General features: G+C 41.9%; 1 protein-coding gene across 1 annotated transcript in view; it reads left to right on the top strand.

Annotated features, from left to right (window-relative positions):
- Positions 1 to 22,089, top strand: part of MAGI2 (membrane associated guanylate kinase, WW and PDZ domain containing 2) — a 1,334,434-nt gene that overhangs the window by 1,252,779 nt on the left and 59,566 nt on the right. The window contains exon 22 of the mRNA XM_049642268.1: positions 1,313 to 1,451. Within this exon, the coding sequence (XP_049498225.1) occupies positions 1,313 to 1,451 (139 nt within the window). The remainder of the gene's footprint in view (positions 1 to 1,312; positions 1,452 to 22,089) is intronic.

Genomic DNA, 22,089 nt, shown 5'->3' with positions numbered 1-22,089 from the left:
GTCCTGTCGTTCATCATTCTTCTCTGAAATGTGGAAGTCATACCAGTGGGGTAAACTTCTGCCACTGCCCAAAAGCCGTACTTTCAAAGACCACCATACACAAAGTGGAAGGAGAAGTCTTTTCCTTCATTGCACTGAAGTCCTTACCCCTAGAAAATCCTCTTTAAACAGAGATATTACTCTCTTGCTACTACAAACATGTGTTTGTTCTTTCCCCTCATTTTGGGGGTGGGGAGTGGTCTTATTTTAGTGCTGTCTTGCCATTGTGATGGCAACTTTTTATTCCACTTCTTGCCCGGCACCCATCTTGATAATGCTCTGCTATGGAGAGTTTATTCACGATTCTGTCTGCATTATAGAGTTTAGGTTGAGGTCTGCTTTTAGGGACCCAACTAAAATAACATTTTTGCAAAGCAACTCATGGTGCTTTCCCTGGCCAATTTATCTTAAGTGACTTCCACTGAAATGAAATATATTTTAATTCAAAGGTTCCTGACAGTAATGGTACTGTGGGAGTTACCTGATGTGCTCATGGTTGAACCTCTTTTATTCCATCTAACTATTCACAGAGGCTAAATGGGAATTGCTTATGAAGCCTGGGCATTTCTTACAATTCAAGAGGGACTGGTATTTAACCAAACAGTTCTGGCAATCAGTTGCGAGCATGGCAAAGATTTAGCAAGGGCATTAGTCATGTGTGGAGAATGGAAGATCTCATTTTTAATTCAAACAACTGTGATGGAAAACTCATCATCAAACTTGAATATCAACCAACCATATTTACAAAGAAGGCGATATCACAATAGCACCCAGGGGAATTTAAATGATGCATGATAAAAATTCTCAGAGAAGCCCAAAAACCGATCATCTCATCCAGCATGCTGAATTAAATGCTGCACTAAGTCCAAAGCTGGCACTGTGTTCAATGAAAAGGCCTTAAAATATTTACTTCTTGTTTCAAAGCAAAGGTGCCAGGTTTGTTTGGAATTGTGACTTCAAACATATTCCCTAATTTTAAAAAAAAATGCTAAAAGTTTAATTAAAGCCTCTGCCACACTGACTGAAAATAAGTAACATATCACCCCAACTTTATGGCCTGATATTTTAATTTCTGTAAAGGTAAATTAAGTTTGGTGGTCAGATTCAAGATGTAGCCAGGAATTAGCTGCTTCTGAGAAGCAGCGGGCTGCAATCAAATTGTTCAGATGCTCTCTGGAAACCAGTATTCTTTAAGGGATGCTTTTCTAATCTGTTGGAAATGCAAGGTGAGTAGAACCATCCTTGGCTGAGTTAATGTTTCCTTAATTAACAGGTAGGAGATCAAATCATTGAAATCAATGGGGAAAGCACAAGAGACATGACACACGCCAGAGCAATAGAGCTCATCAAGTCGGGAGGAAGAAGGGTCCGTTTGCTGCTGAAGCGCGGGACGGGGCAGGTCCCGGAGTATGGTACGTTTCATGTTTTGATTCACCTGTTTTCTGTTTCTTCTGTGTACTGTAAATGCCTATGCTTATTTGTAAAACTGTATCAGTTCTCTAATTCTACCTAAATATAGACTTGGCTATCAATAGATATATACATGCATATGTACATGTAAGCCGAAGATTTATATGCGTGTGAACTCTTTCTTTTGCTCCCTTGGTTAAGTGATGTTTAAAATAGCAAATAGAGGACCTTTCAGGGCATCTCTGAGCGTGCAGGGAGATCCAGCCACCACTTATATGTTAGAACTTTTGCAATTTGACTAATAGTCTTCTGTTCATTTGAGTCCACAGTAATTTATCACTTATTTCCTAAAATTGCTCATGAATCACAACTGCCCTGTAGGGTATGTGACTGGGACCAGGGAACAAAAAAGAACAGATCTTCAGGTGGGGAGATTAGAATGTAAACTTCATGCAGTGATTGCATTTTCTTGGCATTTAGGGATAGTTCAAAAATTCACTCTAATGTGTATCTCTGTGCTTTTCAGGAAGGAATTGAAGTACATTAGATTTGGCTTCAGAAGTCTTTAATGGTGTTATTTTTCAGCAGCCCATTTAAGACATCACTGACAGTTTTACTAAGAAACTGCCGGGTGGTCATTACATGAGAAGCATCACACCCTGAACTGGCTGTAATTAATCTCAGGGAGTGACAGAAAGACGGACAGATATCAGTGAAAACAGGCGCAGGGGGCAATGGGATTTAACCATGGTCTGCATAATTAGCTCAAATTGTTGATCTAGAAAAATTGATTCTCATTTTCATCCATTCATCCCCTACCACCCCCCACACACACACACACACAAATTCTAAATAACGCTTTTCCCTCTCAAATTATGCTTACCTTAATTATGGGTAACTTGCCTAAGTTACCTAATAATGAGCTGAACACTTCCTTAGTTAGCAGGCAGTATAGTCCTGAGTTCAGTTGAAATATCTGAAATCAAATGCCCTTAAAAATTTTGTTTTCGTGGTCTTGAAACCCCAAAAGGACTGGCAAATACTCAAAGAAAGCGTTGAGAAGTTTCTGTAGGGCTGGCTCTGTGCCCATGGAAAGATTTCATCCCAGGTCCCATCCTTAATGTTTGGATCTAATAAAATATTTTTAAATATGAGTATTAGCAACAAGCTCAGACCTGATCCTGTTAAATGGCACCAGCACTAATCCTTTTGTAAAGACTCTTACTCTTGGAATAGGGTAACTTTTTGCACTCCAGAGCAATACATGATTCAATAAGACCAAACTGACCTGTGTGAATTAATCACTTCTAAAAAATACCTTATTTCAAAGGTATGTTTCATTCCATGGCAAGACCCATTATCTATACCAAGGAATTTCCATAGAGTTAATATTGTTCTTATTTTACTAACAAATTAAACTTTAAGAAGTTAATCTGAACAACATGGCTATCCCGAGCTTTCTTTTCTTTTATAAAATCACTATTTGGTTCACATTTTCAGCAGCTTGTCTATAGTGAGCTATAGACACTATAGTGTCTATGGTGAGCAGTTACAACAGTACCACTGCCCAACTGGCAGCATGACTCAGCTTATAATGCCTACGTATGATGCTGTCTCAAAGCATCTTTAAAGAAAAAATAAAAACATGTTTTTGAACAAGACAAAAATTCAGGATCATGTCACCATGATCTCATTAATTCATCCATCATCTGGAAATATATGGTTAAGGTTAAATTCTAAAATTAACCAACAGGGTTTGTCAAACATCTGGACACAGTTTAGAGGGACCAATTGTCAATATGGTTAACTCCAGAAGTACTGCAGAGTTCTTCTAAATATATTCCCCTAAAATGTAACATTAAATCATACTTGCCAATGGTTAGAGTTTGTCAGCTACTGTTGATGTTAGAATGACCTAGATTTTGATTGTAAATTAGCTTTCGAGATTATGTCACAAAATAAGCAATTTAAATTTTTTGTATTTATTTATTTTTGAGAGAGAGAGAGAGCGCACACACACACACACACGCACACATACACACACACACACACACACACACACACACACACAAGTGGGGGAGGGGCAGAGAAAAGGAGAGATAGAATCACAGGCGGGCTCCCCACACCTCAGCACAAAGGCCGATGTGAGACTTGAACTCACAAACTGTGAGATCATGACCTCACCACCCAGGCGCCCACAGAGTAACCAATTTAATAGAGAAGAGCAAGATCTTCTCCTTTAGAGAAGTAAAAGAAAAATCACAAACTAAGTAAACATTAGCACTTCAGGAAAATCTAAGCTGAAAGATGCCTGGTTTTGCATGACAAACCGAGAAGGTAGGGATCAGACCAGATCTTTGAGGATAATGCCATCAAGTGATATTTCTGGAGTCATAGCAACTAATGAGGAGGGTGTTTCAGGCATCTCTAAGACCACACACACATTCAAAAATCTGCTGGAAAGATTCCTGGGACACAGAATATAGTTGTACTCACAGGTAAGATTTATCATAATGACATAGTAAGGATACACAGTGGGATCATAAGGGGGAGAAACAGGCAAAGTCTGGAGGAATCTAGGTACAGGCTTCTTTATTGTTTCTCTCTCTCTCTCTCTGGGTCACCCAGAGATCACTCTTCCCCCAGCAATAAAAATTCAGCAATAAAGGTGTGATACTGTTACCCAGAGCAATTCATTAAAGATTTGGCACCCAGGGCTTATACTGGGTGCTGGTCATGCAGACCACTCTCTGCCTAGCACATACCAAAATTCTAGACTCCTATAAGAAAAGCAGGTGTTCAGCATAAATTGTGTTGTTTGCACGGTTATCCATGAGACACCCTTATCATTTAGGGAAGCGTTTATATTAGTGTAGGAGACAACTTACCTGTTACAGTCCCAGAGGCCAGCCAATGGCCAACCTTGCAAGCAGGTCCCTTTAAGGATAACAGTCTCAAGGCTGTCATGTGAACTCCTGTACCAGGAGCAAGCCAAAGAAGCAGCCACAGTCATTTTACAAATGACCCCAGCATAAAAGGACTGCTCACAGCTAAGGAACATCATAATTCCTTCATCACCAGTTAAGTAGACTATATCATGAAGCAGAATTTTTTGTCCAACGTCTGAACACAAGATGGGGGAGGTAACAAAACCGAATAACAGAAACAAGGACAATGAAAGAAAATGCTTGAGTTAGCCAGTAGATATAACCAAGAATATAATCCACTTTGTCCAAATGGCACCCTCATCACAGGAACACTGAATTTTCCATCAACTATGAGCTTAATCCTGTGTTTGCTTCCTTTGTTTGACTTTTAAGATCCTAAACTTAGCAAAAATTCATCCTTAAAGATAGTTAAAGGGGGTTATCAGAATCTGTAGGATACATAACCTGCTAGGGAGGTGTGCGGATTTAACCCAGCCTGGGAGAGTGAACTTTGAAGAGTAGATCGACAACCAACAGCCTGTGGCAGGGTTTTAAGTGATATCTACCAGCCCTCCCTCAGATAACCTGCAGAATTCTGAATTCACAACAGCTCTGAAGCAAGACCCTTATCTGGACATTTGGCCACGTCAAGGAAAAGCTGATTTCAGTCAAGAGAAATACAGAACTCTTGCTCTGAGTTCCTAAGGTGATCTGTGACAGAGAGATAAGCGCAGGTACAATTGAAGGAAAAAAAAAAAATACCAAGGGTAATCTGTCAGATTGTTGACTAAACAAAATCAGTGTGAATCCAAGTGAGCTGAGGAGAGGAATAAATATGCTGCAAATATGCCATCCATAATTACCGCAAGACTAATCGGCAGACGACACCCCAGCCAAGTCACAGGCATAAATCAGTAAATGCGGCCGCGGAGGTAGGAGCTGCACACAGGCTGTCGAGCTGCTGCAGGGGGAGTCAGCAAGCGATAAGGGCTTTGAAGAAGTTGCTTTTATGGCTAAGTCCTTGAAGGAGATGGATACTTCAACTCTACTTTAGTCCTCAGGATAAGAATTTGTTGATTATAAACTCCGCGGGAAGCGCGAGCTCCCCCCTCCCCTGACACACATCTCAACAACTGGCAAGAATAAGGAAATTTCACTCCACCATACTGAGAAAAAGAATCCGAAGATGATGCCTCCAAAGTAATGCCCTCCTTGACACTGGTTGTTGCTATTTGAATTAAATCTTAAAAGGTTAAGAGAGAAGAAAGCATGTATCATGGTTGGAAAGCTGCACAGGAATAAATTATACAAATTAGCTCCCTGCCTTGAAATACAGGTGTCCTTCATTAGCATTCAAGGAATCGATGTGAACACTTACTTGATTTAGATGCTGAGCCACAGAGCCAGGGTCAGGGTAAATAGAGGTGCCACTGGATGAAATAAAAATCAACCAGTTCGGACCAACTTGGGCCTTTCCCCTGGTGATATTTGCTGTTCAAATCTGATTAAATTCAAAATAAAACAAAAGAGAAATATGCTTTCTAGTCTTAGTGGTCTAGCCTGTTTATTCTCTGAAGAGGCAACAGAGCATGTCTTTATGACTACCAAGGTGAAGGGAGTCCTGTTGCAAATGGAGAGGGTGGTCTTAGGAGACCAGGCAGGGTCAGAAGGATGAAGTGAAATTTTCTTAGTATCGGTGGCCCAGGGACAACGAACACCAAATGCCCACGCAAAGGGAAAAAGAAAGAGTCAATCTGAATTTGACTTCTGCCTACCCTTCAATTTTGAAAGTGAATTATGTCTTTAATGGGTTTGGACTTGATTACAGGTCTTTGGTAAATGGAATTGTTTTCATTTTGTAAGCACAATAAAACTGCATTAAGGAAGTAGAGAAAAGATAGGAGTCAGTAACTATAGCTAAAGAAATGAATAGGCCAAATAGTACTGCCTTTCATCAGGAAATACACATGATTTACAATTTATTAGAGCACCAGATTAAGCAGTACTGGTCTCTACTTATATGGCAATAGGCAATGTTTATTTGGGGTTTTTTTTCCAAGAATATACATTGGCCATTTGCAACAACATGGATGGAGCTCGAGTATAATACTAAGTGAAATATGTCAGTCAGAGAAAGACAAATACCAAATGATTTCACTCATGTGGAACTTAAGAAACAAAACAAATGACAAAGCGGGAAATAAAAGAGAGAGAGAGAGAAACCAAGAAACAGACTCTTAAATATAGAGAAGAAACTGACAGTTACCAGAGGGAAGGTGGGCATGGTGGCAATGGGTTAAAGCAGGTGATGGGGATTAAGGATTTCACTTGTCATGATGAGCACTAGGTGATTACAATAAAAGATTAAAAAAAAAGAGAATATATATTGACAAGAATATATATTACAAGTGAACATTATAAGCATACTCTTATCTTTTTTATAGTTATTTGTTCAGCAAGAGCTTTCGTCCCTCTGACCATACGAAGATAAATGCAGACAGTATACCCCTACTAAATATTAATACAAGACAAATCTTGTAATTAATATCATCAGTTCACATCATTACTGTTCCCTTAACTAAATCAGGATTTTTCTGGGCACTAACGATGTGCAAGGCACTTTGCCGGCACTGAACACAAGATACGATCCTGGCCCTGGGTGAGCTAACAATCTAAGAATGAGGATATATGTAACCACTGATTCTAACAGAATCTAACAGAATCACTGGTGACTGATTAAAAGGTCTTCACAGATCTGCTCTAGTAAAAAATTTAGGTGGGTTTTATTAATTATTTGTGGGATTTAATACATACTTCTAGAGTATTAAGGATCCTTGAAAAGCACTTGGCTTCTTTAGTTTGTTAAACATTGCCTTTGTAATATTTATACCAATGCTTTGTACATTTTCTGAAGAAAGGACTCGCTGAGTATACGTAAATTTCTGCTTAGACCTTGTCTGAATTATTCTAAATTCTAAGTCAGTAAACCAAAACTTCATCTGGCAAATTTGCTAATCACCGATGTTCCCCTCCTGTGGCTGTCAGCCCCAAGAAGCCTGGAGCACTATGACCTCATAACCGGAGGGTTTGTGGGTGTGCTGCTGTGCCCCCCACGATAAAAGGAGAGAGTCTCCATTGTCTTGGCTTCTTCCTCAGAGACCACGTTCAGTAGGCTCTGCACTAATTCACCTGCATTTTTAATAGGGCAAAAGGCAGCTTGCTTCAATAATAAATTCTGAAATTTAATTTCAGCTTCTGACATTCATGGTTGAGTGTATCTTCCTTTTCCGTGAGAGGTTCCACAAATCACTCCAGTACACCTCTACTGAGTCAGACCCAGGGAAGAGCTCAGGCTGTCCGGCAGAACTCCGGGCCGCATCATACAGAGGACAGGGTTCGTCCTGCCTAAAAAGGCTCGTGACTGCTCTCTGCAGCATGTAGGTGAGCCCAGCAAATGCTCTGTGAAGCTCCCAATAAGTTCCCATTTCATGGAGTCAGAGGCAAAAGCTTCCTTAAAAAACACACACAACTTTGAGATTCCGTTTCCCCACTGTTCAGCAAAAAACTCATTTGTTATTTTAAGTGATTTTAGGAGAAGGATGAAATCTCATTTCTTCACATTGTTTTATTGGGGCCCAAGGACTATAATGAATATTTGCTCTTTTTGGATACCCTTACATGATTTCCAACGTGCATTTTTCTCTTTTAAGGATATACTAAATGACCCCCTTCCCCAAGTCCTCACTTGTTAGGCATTTAAGACTCTGGTAAAATATATTAGACTACATAGTACCCAAGAAATCTACCAAGAAGAACCAATTTGGCCTTTGAGGTCCAACCACCCTCATTTTCCAAATACGTAAGTTGTTGGCCACATGCATCTTAGAAAACCTAAATATCCCAGCGCTTCCAGTAACCCATCCTGGAGAGTCAGAGTTTAGGCTCTGATAGAACATTCCCTTCCTTCCCCCAGCATGAAGCTGGGCTCTCCCACGGAGGACTGCTTCCTCAAAAGTCCAGGGAGAAGGAATTTTCTTAGAGAAAGCACTACTGAATGCCGTAAGAACATCAACATGGATCCCCAGGAAGTCACACATTTAAGAGAATGTTTTTTACAAGGAGCGGAGGGGGAAGGGGAGAGCAAGGATAAAAGTTAAGAGACAAGAAAGCGGGCAGCCTGGTTTTCAAGCTGTGTGCACATGCACGCGTGAACATGATGTGTGGATCTGGCCCAGGACTCTGTATGTTTAAAGCTCCATCTCAGGGAATGCCATGCTCCCAAGATTACGGGGTGTATCTTCTCTGGCTCTGCTGTAAAGGCCGGGCGCATAGGAGTTTTTACTTCTCCTTGGTCCCCACTGTCAGGTGTGCCTCCCCCGCTCTGCAGACCGTCTAGTCTAAATGGTTTTTGTCCTGAGACTCACAGCATTACAACTTAAAGAAAGGAGACTAGATCTTCCTCCCATTGTCCTCCCATTTTCCATCTCTGGCCTTTTTTGACCATCCAAGCTCAGCTCCCACCCTCCTCACAGAGGACAGGCTGACCTTGGGGTTCAAGAGTTGATTCGAGATAAGCTTCTAACCCCTCAGCTGCACTCATTGGGAAGAGGGTGCTAAATGCCAAAATCATTTTCCCCGCTGTCTGATTTTTTTCTTGTCTCAAAGTAGGGCTGATACAGAAAAGGTTTTGATCCCTGTGAAGCGGTCAGCCAACCAAACTCTGCTCTCCAGGTGCTCAAAGCAGTATATCAGTTCCTTAAGACAAACTCTTGGGTAGGTCCAGCCAACTGCCATAACCAGCAACTGTGGAGTCTCCAAGTCACTTTCAAGCTTTCATTTTTTAACTAAGGCCCTCTAAACTTTTCATTTCTAATGGAAGAAATAATGAGTCCATGAAGCCAGATTTTTGTTTTTTGAGAAATCTGCATACAGCCTTGCTCCAAGATAGGATTGTGGCAACGTTCCTATCCTGATAAAGGCTTCTTAATATTTCTTTTTAACTTAATTCCCTCAGTCAGGACCAAAGATGAAATTCTATAATGCCTTACTCCAGGCTTGAATGATGCACTCTAATTATAGCAAAATCTCTAAACTTTGAGAATCACACACATTTTTCAATGTGCTATTTGGGCTCAGTTCTTGTTATTTTTTTCATAGAATGAATGCACACTTAGTCCTGACTAAAGAGCTGTTAACTATAATGTGGCTCAGACATTTGCTTACAGAATAACTTGCTTTTACACTACTGAACAAAGGTCTCTGATTTTCTCAGCATGTGCTCTGTAACACCTAGTGATTCTGGCCTCATCAGGACCCTAGGTGTTAAGGCCGAACATACACACTCATAACATGTGCATTGAATATGCCAGCATACAACTCCATTTTTCACATTTCACTGCAATTTCTACCCCAGCCTTCACAGCAATTTATTTCAACCATGTTCTGGGTTTTTTCTTTGAACTTCTGTCCATGAGGTTTCCTCGCACATGTATCTTTCAAGTCCAGTAAAGGTCACATTTAAAACAAGATGAGAGCCTTCTCTCTGTGTGACACTAAAACAGCTTGATTCTTTTGGTACAAAATTACTTGCATCTTGGCAGGGCTAAATGGTAAACTCAATTAATAAGTCCTGAAATGTAATTTCCATTTCTAACATCCGTAGTTAAGCATTAGTTTTCTTACCACAGAGAGGTTCCGCTTTCCATTTAACCTCAAGGTGCTAGTGCTCACCCTTGGTCTCCCTTCCCTCAGACACACGCCATGCTGTGAAAAGCACTCCATGTGGCATAATCAGAAATCTACGTGGAGCGCTGTTCCATTCTGCATACTGAAGCCATGCAGACATAGCACCCAGTTTGGAGCAAGTTAGGTATTTAGATGGGGAACACCATCAGTAATGCCAGCAAGGAGTACATCAGGCTCAAAATGTCTGAGCTGCACGGCTTAAGTTGTTCCGATCACATTAACCTCACATTCACCTTCCTTTCCCCCGGGGCTGCACGGAGCTGAGAAAACACAGTAGCGGGCAAGGGGTGGGGGTGGGGGGGTGGCCGTTGGTGCACCTCCTGGGTCCTGTCCCTTGGAGACTATTGATTTGGATATTCTAGAGTGTCTAGTACCCATCTACGTGTAGATAAAGACCTGTAGCCCAAGAGCTGAGAAAAAGACAAAGCAAGAGAGCCACCGAGAGGGTAGCTTCATAGCATGGCCCTGGGACAGGTGAGTACCTCAGAGGAGAGCAGGCAGGGTGGGGCTGCGTTTCTTTTCCCTGCTTTATTTTTTTCCAGAAAACAATTACACTCAGCAAGTCAACTGTGCACTTTGACTATAAATAAACAAATTGTCAGAGGTGAGGGAAGCTATAAGAACATGTGAGATTATTAGCAAAAAGAGAGATATAAACATGGGCACACCACGTTTTCATTTTTTCAGTTGTTCATAGTTTGGAACTGATTACTGTGACTGATTCTCAAATGACAGCGGCTATCGCTAAACATCCCATTTTTGTGAGACAATTCTACAAAAACTGTGATATGACCATTTCAAAAAATTTTTAACATCTGTGCCTCCCTAAAAGCGCCTCAGGATGCCCTCAATATTTTGAGAAAAATCTACTTTTGGAATACACATGTAGCTCAGTCTTGCACTAATTTCATGCTGCATGCTCGACAGGGGTAGCTCTACTTAAAGTCTTTATTCTTACTGCCTAGATAATTTGTATTCGGCTGCTCTAAACATACTAAGCAATCTTGACTCTAACAGTAATAATATATCTTTGTCACTGGTTCTGTTAATTCTAATGATTGGTCCTAGGCTGTTCCTCCCCTTCCTTTAGGAATGGTACCTTCCAGTCTCTCCATGTGCATGAAAAGTGACAAGCATGGGTCCCCATATTTCTACTTATTGGGCCACCCTAAAGACACGGTTTGTAAAATCTGCATGAATATTATCTTTCTCTAATGAGCTTTGGTTTTGCATTGTTTGTAACTGATGTATAATGCTTTTTCTTTCATAGTAGCTTGTCTAATTACTGCTAGAGCTCTAGAAAATACATGTAGCTGAGACCTTACATTATCCTTATAAGGATATGCTATCCTTATAAGGATAGAATTTGTGGGTTCCTGAAAACTTGAGATGCACCAAATTCCAGGGGTCTGGTCCAGAATGGCCCCAGAAGGAAGGAAAGGGAGGGAGGGTACGGCAGACCGCACTGGCAGAGTTCTGCTCCACACACTTCCAAAAATCCTCCCCAGGCTTCGATGCAAATGATCAAATTGGTTTCCCCCCAACCCAAGTTCAGACAGCTCTAACCCAGGGCACCCCTTTGGCACCAGACAGAAGGAGAGCCGCATTGCCAAACATTCTAGCCCTAGGATCTCTGAACATCCCCTGGCATCACGGTATGTCCCTCACCCACCCTGTGGTCGCTGTCCACACAGGACTGGAGCTTCTCACTTTCCTTCCTTGTGCTCAAAGATACACCAAATTTGGGGGGGGGGGGGATAGTTGTGACTTTTTAAAAAGTAGGCATAACTTTGTATCTGAACATGATTCACCACTATTTCAAAATGAATATTCTTAAGTGTTGGCTGTATTTGAGCCAGCACTTGGAAAAAGGCTTAAGGGGAAAAAAATCCCATACATAAATAAAGCAGAATATAGATGATAGCCTTGCAAATAGGGTTCAAGCAACTTTTCACCCCTCAAACACACCCCGAGGGTGGCCCACGTTTCCACTGTGAAATCCTTCAATGGGCAGGTGGCTACTGCCACATTTTAATAGGTAGGACTGGAATTTTAAAACATCAGTTTGACTTTTCGGCAGAAATTGATACCATGCTCAGTCCCCATGGTTAGGCATGGAAGCATGAATCAGACTGACACGTTTCTCAATTCAGGCTTGATGTGACCCCACTGACACTGTCACAGCGATGGTTAAGCATCTCTCCACCAAAGTCTTTTAAGCTAGCTCTCTGAATTTTTCCTGAAACATATTTTCCAACTGTTAAGGACCCTGCAGATTGCCATTGGGATTGGTATAACTCTAACGTGAAAGATAATATTTACTCACTAAGTGAGTTATTTGGCCTAATGCTAAACAATTCCTTACCAAATACTTTTATGCCCATATAAGTATTACACACACACACACACACACACACACAATTGCAATTATTCTTTGAGGATGTCTTAAAAAACAGATGTTTTAAATGTATCATTTCTCTAAAGTGTCTGTCTCTCAAGGATGTTATGATCGGGGAAGCCTGAGTCAGAGCATAAAGGAGAAAGCTCCAATTTACTGGAAAAGGCGTAAAGCCATGGAACAATTATAGGGAAGTCCAGTCCATTGACTATGGTTTAAATAGGTATAGATTTGTGTTTCTGACAAAAGAAAGGTATATGCTTACCATTTAATTTACTTTACCTAGTCTGTAATCCATGGAGGTGAGGAGACCTGAATCAACCAATTAACCAGTGTCACCAGCCAAAAACAAAAACACAAGAAGGCTCTTTGTGGTTTCTGTCCAGTCTCACCAACATCTGTCAGGCTCTTACTCAATGCTGGGATGTAAAGATTAATAAGAGAGCCTCTGCCTATATGCATTCACAAGTAAGTAGGAGTGACAGGGAGAAAACCAGGCAGAGGGGCAAGTATGAGTAGTATTGGCAAAGGAGTGATAAGAGTTCAAAGAAGGCAATATACTAAATCTGCTTAGCAGAGTCATAGAAGGTTCTACTTTACATTTTAGCCGGGACCTGAGTGACAAGTATGATTTCACCAGTGTGGGCAAGACGTAAGGCTGTTCCAGGCAAAGGAAACAGTTTGACCGAAGTCAGGGAGTCATGTTGAGAACAGCTATCACATAGGCTAAATGAGAAAGGGGGGCCCTAAATAAAAGAACACAAAGGTGGGTTCAATGAGAAAGGGCCTTGTATGCCAAGCAGAGGAATTTGGATTTTATATAATCAGATGTCACTGAAAAATTGTTTGAATGAAATGGCGAAAATATCCGTATTTGGAAATATTCTTCGATACTGGATTTTATAAGAAACTGGAGACAGTTAAAATGCTATTGTGGAGGTTGAAACACATGATAAGAAGACCAGACTTGGGGGAGTGATAGTGGAAATAGCACATTGTGAATAGATTCTGGAGATACTCCAGCCATTCCGTTGATGGAAGTAACAAAACTGGTGAACGATGAATATGAAAGAAGGGGCTCAGGGAGGAGGCTTGTGGCCCAGGGCTCACTGGAAGATGACACCTACAGGTGAAGGAGGAAATTTAAAAAGAAAGATAACGAGGTTAATTTTGGACTTGCTGAATTCTGGATGCCCAGAGGACTCTTACCAACAGGGTAGTTGGATAAGGCACTCAAGGGCCGGAGCACTGGGGGAGTCCCTAAGAGGACAGTGAGGGCCGCAAATGGGCCTCTCTCAGAGGCCTCTCTGTGTACAGAGGAGAGTCCATGGGACATGGTCACATCCATGTGGTAAGTAAGAGATCAGGAGAGGACAATCCAAAAAGCAAGAAGAGAACCAAAGAGAAGAGTGGTGGGAGCCAGAGAGAGGGTTTCAGGAAAGCTACAGGGAGAATGACCCATTTTCTTGATGAAAAAGTGGTTGCTCTGCCCCAAGATGGGCTGGGAGCAGGGTTAGGAAAGGAGTGGGAAGCAGAAGGAGGAGGAGGAGGCAGGGACTAGAATCCACTTTACTGCCTGGTTTAACACAATGCTGGGTGCATAGCATTCAATAAATGGTAGTGATTTTGAGGGTTGTGGGTAGGAAACGCCTTCATGCACTACTCTCCATGGACCTCACCACGGGACTTCCCCACAGGGTTCCCCACATTCTGGGCCACAATGGGAATCCACGAGTGAGATGGCAAATAACTAGAGCTCCTACTTAGATCCAGTCATGGGTTTAAGGCCTGGTTTGTCTGGTTTGTTTTTTCAGAGGGCAGGGATAGGCAGGGCACAAAGATGAATGACACCATTTCTCCCCTAAGGGAACTATGTATATAGAGCATGTTTAAGGAAAACATGGTGCTCACTGTTCACAAAAAAATATTCTTTGGGCGCCTGGGTGCCTCAGCCGGTTAAGCATCTGACCCTTGATCTCAGCTCACATCTTAATTTTAGGGTTGTGAGTTCAAGCCCTGTGTTGGGCTCTATGCTGAGGGTGAAGCCTACTTAAAAAAAATACTCTGTACTGGCACTCATTAAAGTCACTCTCAAATGTATTACATTCCTGGATTGATGTACAAAACATTTTGAAAACAAGCATGATCTGCTTAATTCCCCTTTCCAGGGACACATTTGCCCTTTGAAATCTGGATTCCATCATCAAGTTTCCAATGAAAGTGTCCCCTCAGTGATCACCAGTCTTACCATGGTAATGAAGTCCAATGACTAATTCAATCCTTTATTCCCCTGGGACTCCCTGGAGTAGTTAACACTACTGATCAGTATATTAGCTGGATTTTCTCTTGCTGCTCTGATTGCCTCTCCAGGGTGTCCTTCAACACTCTTCCCATCCAGCAAGGCCCCTCCCCAGATTTTCCCTCAGGATCTCACTCTCCCCCAGGGTTCCACCTGTCAAGACTGTGCAGATGACTCATTTCTGTTTTGTCATGTCTGGCTTCATTCCACAGCTCCACCCTGAGATTTCCCACTGCCTGCTAGACATTTCTAGCCAGATACCCCACATTTGTGTATTCAAAATTATATTTATGATCTTTCCTCCTAAAAATACTCCTCCTCTTGAATCACTTATTAATTAAGGGATCATCAATCCTCCTCATCACCCACCTCAAAACCATCTTGACTGCCTTCCCTATATGTATAAAGAGTTCCCAAGAGGGAGTGATTTTATGTCTCTCATTTCTCACAATGGCTTTCTCTCCATTCCTATTGTTTAGGGCCACTCCACAAGGTTAAATAGCCTACCTGTTTTCTGTATTGCTCTGGCCAATCTTCCCAGCTCATTGATACCAGAGCAATAGAGCAATTGGTTGTCCTTAAGGACTCCCCCCCCCACCCCGCCCAAAGACCTTTTCCACAAACACACACACACACACACACACACACACACAGACACCCTTAAATTAGGGCCAGAACCATCCCTGGTTTGGCCCCATCCAGATCAGTCTTGTCTCTTATCTCCCACAATATCCTATTTCCTATCTGTGCCCCAGCTACACTGGAGTATTTGCCATTGCCCTATATTCCCACCTTCATGGGTGGGCACATGCTGATCCCATGTTTGAGAAACCCTTTTTCCAAATCATGTCCTCCTTTAAGAACCACATCAAAGGCTGCCCCCTCCATGAATCCTTCCCCGTGTCCACCAATCAGAAGTAACATCCCAGTCCTCTGAAATCCCATAGCCCTTTATATCTCCCCTGTTCCCTCTTACTCTCTGTTTTGCAACATAATTATCAATATCCACCTACTTCCTCCCCTTTCTGGAATTCAAATACTGCTCATCACCCTGGATTATTAATATGGTGCTTTATAGAGTGAACAAGTGAGTGCATGAATGACTGTAAGTCTCGCAGTATCACAAAGTCATTATTCTGACAGCAGATCTCAATGTAAGCTTTTGTAGATGGTTGCAGAAGGCATAGGATGGTGTCCCAACTTTCCACTGACTGTCTCAACCTAAACCAGAAGTAGCACTTTGGTTGTTGTTTTCATAAATTCCCGCTTGTCTATTTTCTTATAGAAAACAAGAGTGGAGTTAAGCACGGAGTTAATTCTCTGTTAAGAGTGGAGTGGAGGAAATCTGGCTGATTGAATGTTCCAGGCAATTATTTTTGGTTAATCTAAGTTATAATGTTTCTGTAAGGTGTTTTCTCTCAAACTGTAGTTCTGCCCTATGTTGGCATTACAAATTGTAGCTTAACATGCCAGAGTTGCTTCTTTGCTATGGAAGTGCCATGTATAATTGTCTCCTATGGGAAAGTTGAAACAAAAGCTGTGTAAACAAAAAAAAACTGTGAAACAAAAGCTAATGTAAGGTCTGTGTGGGATCATGTACCTACCTTCCTGTAAAAAGGGAGCCACTCTGGAAAATTCTCTAGCTCTTTGTCTAGTCTCCTGGATCTATTTTTTTCAACCAAATTGATTTATTTTATGATATGCATCAGACATTGTTTGATGCTGTTGGGGCTACAGAGAAAAAAAATGTGGCATTGTCCCTCCCTCACCTCCAGGAGTTCTCTATCTCATGGGATAGCTGAAAATACTCTCTGGAACAAATACAAGACAATGCAAACCCAAATGACAAGGGAGTTTGAGACGGGGCGGGGGGTGGGGGGGAGGGGGAATAATGACCAGAATAGTCAGAAGGGATCCTTGAAGGAAGCCAGTCTTGAGATAACCCTTGAAGAACCAGAAGATTTGGGATGAACAGAGTGGAGGGCAAAGGACACTACAAATAGAAACTGTAGGAGATGATTTTGATGCTAAGAAGCAAACTGATGTGCTTTGAAGTGTTGGGGTTCTAGCCAACAGCTAAGAAGGAATCCTTGAGATGTCTTCAGTGCAAAATGGTGGTTTTATTAAAGCACAGGGACAGGACTCATGGGCAGAAAGAGCTGCACTGGGGTTGTGAGGAGTGTTTGATTATATACTCGGGAGTTGGGGGAGGTAAAGACTAGGGGAAGTTTTCAAAAGGACTTTTTTTTTTAAGTTTATTTATTTTGAGAGAGACAGAGACAGCATGAGTGGGGGAGGGGCAGAGAGAGAGAAGGAGAGAGAGAATCCCAAGCAGGCTCCACACTGCCAGCGCAGGGCCCGATGCCGGGTTCAAACCCATGAAGCCCTGAGATCATGACCTGAGCCAAAACCAAGAGTAGGATGCTCAACTGACTGAGCCACCCAGGTGCCCCTCAAAAGGACTTTCATTTGCTAAAGTAGACTTATAGGATCCTGGAGGCCTAACTATTGATAGAAGTTTTTTTTTTTTTTTTTCTTGTAAATTATCTAGATAGTTACAAACTGATAAGAGAACACAGTCCTGTGGGACATGAGTCTATCAGTTAACCATTTGTTTTTCCTTTTCCTTTGTTCTTGGGCAGCCAGGAGTGCATGAGGAATGTCACATATCTCACCTTGGTGGGGGTGGAGGTGGCTGTTAGAATATGCTTTGTCCTCAGCTTGCCTTTGTTTCCCACATCACAAACGAGGAGAGTACAGGGTAACCTTCTGAAAAGCAGAGGGAGTAGAAGTGCAAGAATTGTGAATGTGTAGAAGACGCCAATATCTATAAACCAGTGGCAATGAGGAGGCACAGAAGATTCTTGAGCATCACACTGAGGGGACCAAAGAAGTATCTTAGGGGTGGTGGGGAACATTTTTGGAAAAGGTTTTCTTTTTCTTTTTTCTTTCTTTCTTTCTTTTTTTTTTTTTTTTGAAAATACTTTTCAAACTCATGGCTACCTATTAGAAACAACTGGGGAACTTGTATTTAAAAATTACCAGTAGAGGCTTCTCCTCAGACCAATTAACCCATGAAGGTGAGGAATGATGGCCGTGGGTGGGAGTACAGGCTCAGGTACGATGTAATTTTTTTTAAGTGTGTCCCTGGTCAACACAATGAGCAGCCAGAGTTGTGAATCACTGGTGGACCAGATAAGAAAGTAAATCAGATAAAGAGGCTATCACAGTAACTTAGAAATGCAGGAATGGGTCAATGAGGTGCTGAAAACAGTTGAAATGAAATATAGGAGGGTTGACAATATAAAGAACCTTGAAAGAAGAATCATTAAGACTTGGTGACTGATAGCATAAAGGGAATAAGAACTGGGGAGGCTTCAAAAGTCATCCCAAGTTAGGAGCCTAAGTATTTGGGAAGATGGAAGAGCAGCTGTGAGGAAAAAGAAATAGGAAAATTCAGAAATGATGCCATTAACAAGACAGGTGAGCTTTCAAGAATTACTTAACTTCTCAGGGCCTCAGTTTTCTTATCTGCACAATGACAGGGTCCTGTTACATGGCATCTTCAAGTACTAGCATTGAAAGTAATATGAGTGAACTAATCTGAGGAGTGGGGGAGGCATGTGGGATTTTTAAGAGATTCAAATAGTGATTCATAACAAGCAATTGCATCAGGATAGTGCATCTCTAGCATGTGAAACCCAAAGGGCAGTGGGAGTCCCCAGGGAAGAGCACAGAAAATTGGGGGTGAGAGGAAGGCCACGAAAGGAGAAGAGAATAAGAATACAGAATTTTCCTCATTGCCTGCTCCAGGCTCTGTATCGCCTCCCTGCTACCTTGTGACAGGTAGGCAGTGACACAGTGGCCACTGTCCCTCATAACCCCAACATTAACATATGGACACAGTCATCTTTTATAAGAGTACTTGGAGTTGTTTTCATACACTGGATTTTTCTGGAGAAAGACTGTCTCTTGTTAACATAGGGCCTTCAAAAAATAAATTGGGTCATTTTCTCATTCATTTTGAAAAGTCACTAACAGAGAAAGCAAGTAGCAGGAATTCTTAATATCTCTTTCTATATTCAAGATACCCCCTTTTTTTCATATAAAATGCCAGAAGGGAGAAAAATTATCTTTTCCAAGTGAAATACATCTGTTCAGTTGGCCTTTCCCATTATTTCCATCAATAGCTTATTATCCCTGGGCACACAGCAATCAATACAGTAGCTTGTTTTCAAAGTGAAATATCAGGGGATGTCCACACCAAAAAAATCTCACTGCTTACTCAGCTTGTAAGTGATTGTTGGTTGCCTTCAGAATGTCAAATACAGTAAAATTGAGTCCCAGTCTTTCTACAGCCAAAGCCATAGGGCACCTACAACCTCTAGCTAGAAACCCCTGGTGCTACTATGGTTGGGCTACAGAGATGTACAAATGGCCCACGAGCATATGGTAAGATGCTTAACATCACTCATCAGCAGGGGAATGCAAATCAAAACCACAATGCAATATCACCTCACACCTGTCTGATGGCCACTATGAAAAAGAAAGGAAAAGAGTAAGCGTTGGCAAAAAGGTAGAAAAATTAGAACCCTCATTCTGTTGGTGGGAATGTAAAATGTGCCGCCACTATGGAAAATGGTGTGGAGATTCCTCAATAAAATTAAAAACAGAACTACCATATGACCCAGCAATCTTACTTCTGGGTATATATATCCAAAAGTATTGAAAATGGGATCTTGAAGAGATATTTGCACATCTGATGTGGTTTTGGAGGGCCGGTGGGGGTCCGGAGCCAATGGCCAAGAAGGAATTATTGAGATGTGTTTGGTGCAAAAAGGTGATTTTATTAAAGCACAGGGACAGTATCCCTAGGCAGAAAGAGCTGCACTGGGGTTGTGAGGAGTGACTGATAACATACTATGGAGTTGGGGGAGGCTAAGGCAAAAGGGAGGTTTCCAAAAGGACTTTTATATGCTAAAGAAGACTTTAGCTATTGTCTAATAGGAGGCCTAGCTATTGTCAAGCGAAGGTTGTTTTTCCTTCTGGCAAAGCATTAATGTTAAGACAGTAGGGAGACCTGGAGAAACATTATACTCCGGCCTGTCTCAAGTATTTGTCAATGGGCTGCAGGTTCTAAAGAATTTAATTTTATTTACATTTTCTTCTTGCTTTTGTTCCCCATACCACTATGGAGGGGAGGGTGATGTTAGGGCTCCAGGAAACTGAGTCTATAGGTTTCTGGAAATTGCCTTTTTTCTTGTAAATCATTAAAACAGTTGCAAACTGATGGAGACTCATGTCCTGCATGACTGTGATCTCTATCAGTTAACCATTGGTTTTCCCTTTCCTTTGTTCTTGGGCAACTAGGAGTGCCAGGAATGTCACACAGATCCCACCTGGGGGTGGAGAGGAAGTTGCTAAGCCTGTGCTTTGCTCTTAGCTTTCCTTTGGCTCCCTCCACACACCCATGCTCTTTGCAGCAATCTTCACAATAGCCAAGAGGTGGAAGCAACTAAATGCCCATCAGGTGAATGGGTAAAGAAAATCTGTCACACACACACTGTGAATATTATTCAATCTTAAAAAGAAAGACCTTCTTTGGGGTGCCTGGGTGGCTCAGTCGGTTGAGCATCCGACTTCGGCTCAGGTCATGATCTCATAGTTTGTGGGTTCGAGCCCTGAGTCGGGCTCTGTGCTAACAGCTAGGAGCCTGGAGCCTGCTTCAGATTCTGTCTCCTTCTCTCTCTGCCCCTCCCCGACTTGTGCTCTGTCTCTCTCTGTCTCTCAAAAATAAATAAAAATGTAAAAAAGGAAGAAAGAAAGAAAGAAAGAAAGAAAGAAAGAAAGAAAAAAGACCTTCGACATGTTGTATGCTACAACATGAATTAACCTTCAGGACATTATGCTAAGTGGAATAAGCCTGTCACAAAAAGACATGATTCCACTTCTGTGAGGTATCTAAGTAGTCAAGTCTTAGAAGCAAAAAACAGAATGGTGGTTTCCAGGGTTTGGGAGTAAGGGAGAAAGGGAGTTGTGTAATAGCTGTAGGGGTTTTGGTTGTGCAAGATGCGAAAGTTATAGAGATCTTTTGTACAACAACGTGCATATAGTTAACACCACTGTATAGTACACTTAAAGTGGTTAAGATACTCAATTTTATGTGCTTTTTACCACCTCAAAAGAGAAGAAAATGCCACCCGACATTAGGAGAGCCAGCAGTTCTAAAGCTTTGGAGTTCAAAGCACCTCCTGAGCTTTATTTTGTAAATTGCACTGATGTTAGACAGCCCTTAGGGCAATTGGATGACAGGTGATGAGCTTCTTAAAGGAGCAAGCAGTAGGAGAGAGGTGCTCATTACCAGAAGCTTGACGTTAGCATCCTTCTCTCTGACCGGGGTTCTGTTTGCTCTAAAGTTGCTGTTTAGGTTCTTGCCTTTGTTTGGTTGATTTTGGAATGAGGACTTGGCTTTGGAGTCCCACCAGGGAGTAAAGAAGTAGGACTGCATATGTTAGAAAGGCAGTTCCTGAATCTGGTGATGGTTTACTTATTTATATTCCTTTGTATCCCACCTCTTTTCACAAAGGCTTCTTTGAGACAGTTGGTCAGGTTCTGCGGGGAGGAGGAATATCAGTTGTCCCCCCAGCTGAGCTAAGTAGGAGCTTGCAAAACAGACAAATACTATGAGAACACAATCCTGACCCCTCCCCACCCCCCCCCACCCCCGCAAGAAGTTCACTGACAAGAGAAAAGTGTCCCCCTTTGTTTTCATCAGAGGCCTCATGTGGCAGGTGGTGGTGCTCAGGTGACAGGGGGTGTAAATGGAGACGTGTTGCCGGGTTATTTAGTATTGCAAAATGTGATGTGAAGACCATAATATTCTTTGTACCTTCCTGTGATCTTGTTTCTTATGCAAAAATTTGCTGGATTTATCTGTCTTACCTGTCTCATAGTTCTTTAGCTACTAGATCACTTATCAAGCCCAGAGCCACATACTAACCCCCTGAGAGAACTGTTTGCCTCCTGAGGACAGACACCATGTCTGCCAGCTCAGGTGTCACAAGCTTTACACCCAGTGGTGCCTTGGACTGCATTGTATGAGCAAGTGGATGGATGGATGGATGGATGGATAGAAAGGAAATAGCAGAGTCAAGACCTGCCCTCCAAAAGGTTATGGTGTACTAGGAAAAAGAGAAAAAGAAAACCTGTGACTGAAGGAACTTAAAAATAATTGCAGCACAGGGGCGCCTGGGTGGCTCAGTTGGTTGGGC

This window comes from Panthera uncia, chromosome A2 (assembly GCF_023721935.1).
Source record: "Panthera uncia isolate 11264 chromosome A2, Puncia_PCG_1.0, whole genome shotgun sequence".
NCBI classification, from domain to species: domain Eukaryota; kingdom Metazoa; phylum Chordata; class Mammalia; order Carnivora; family Felidae; genus Panthera; species Panthera uncia.
The sequence above is the reverse complement of the archived record's forward strand: the minus strand, read 5'-3'. Positions and strand labels throughout refer to the sequence as shown.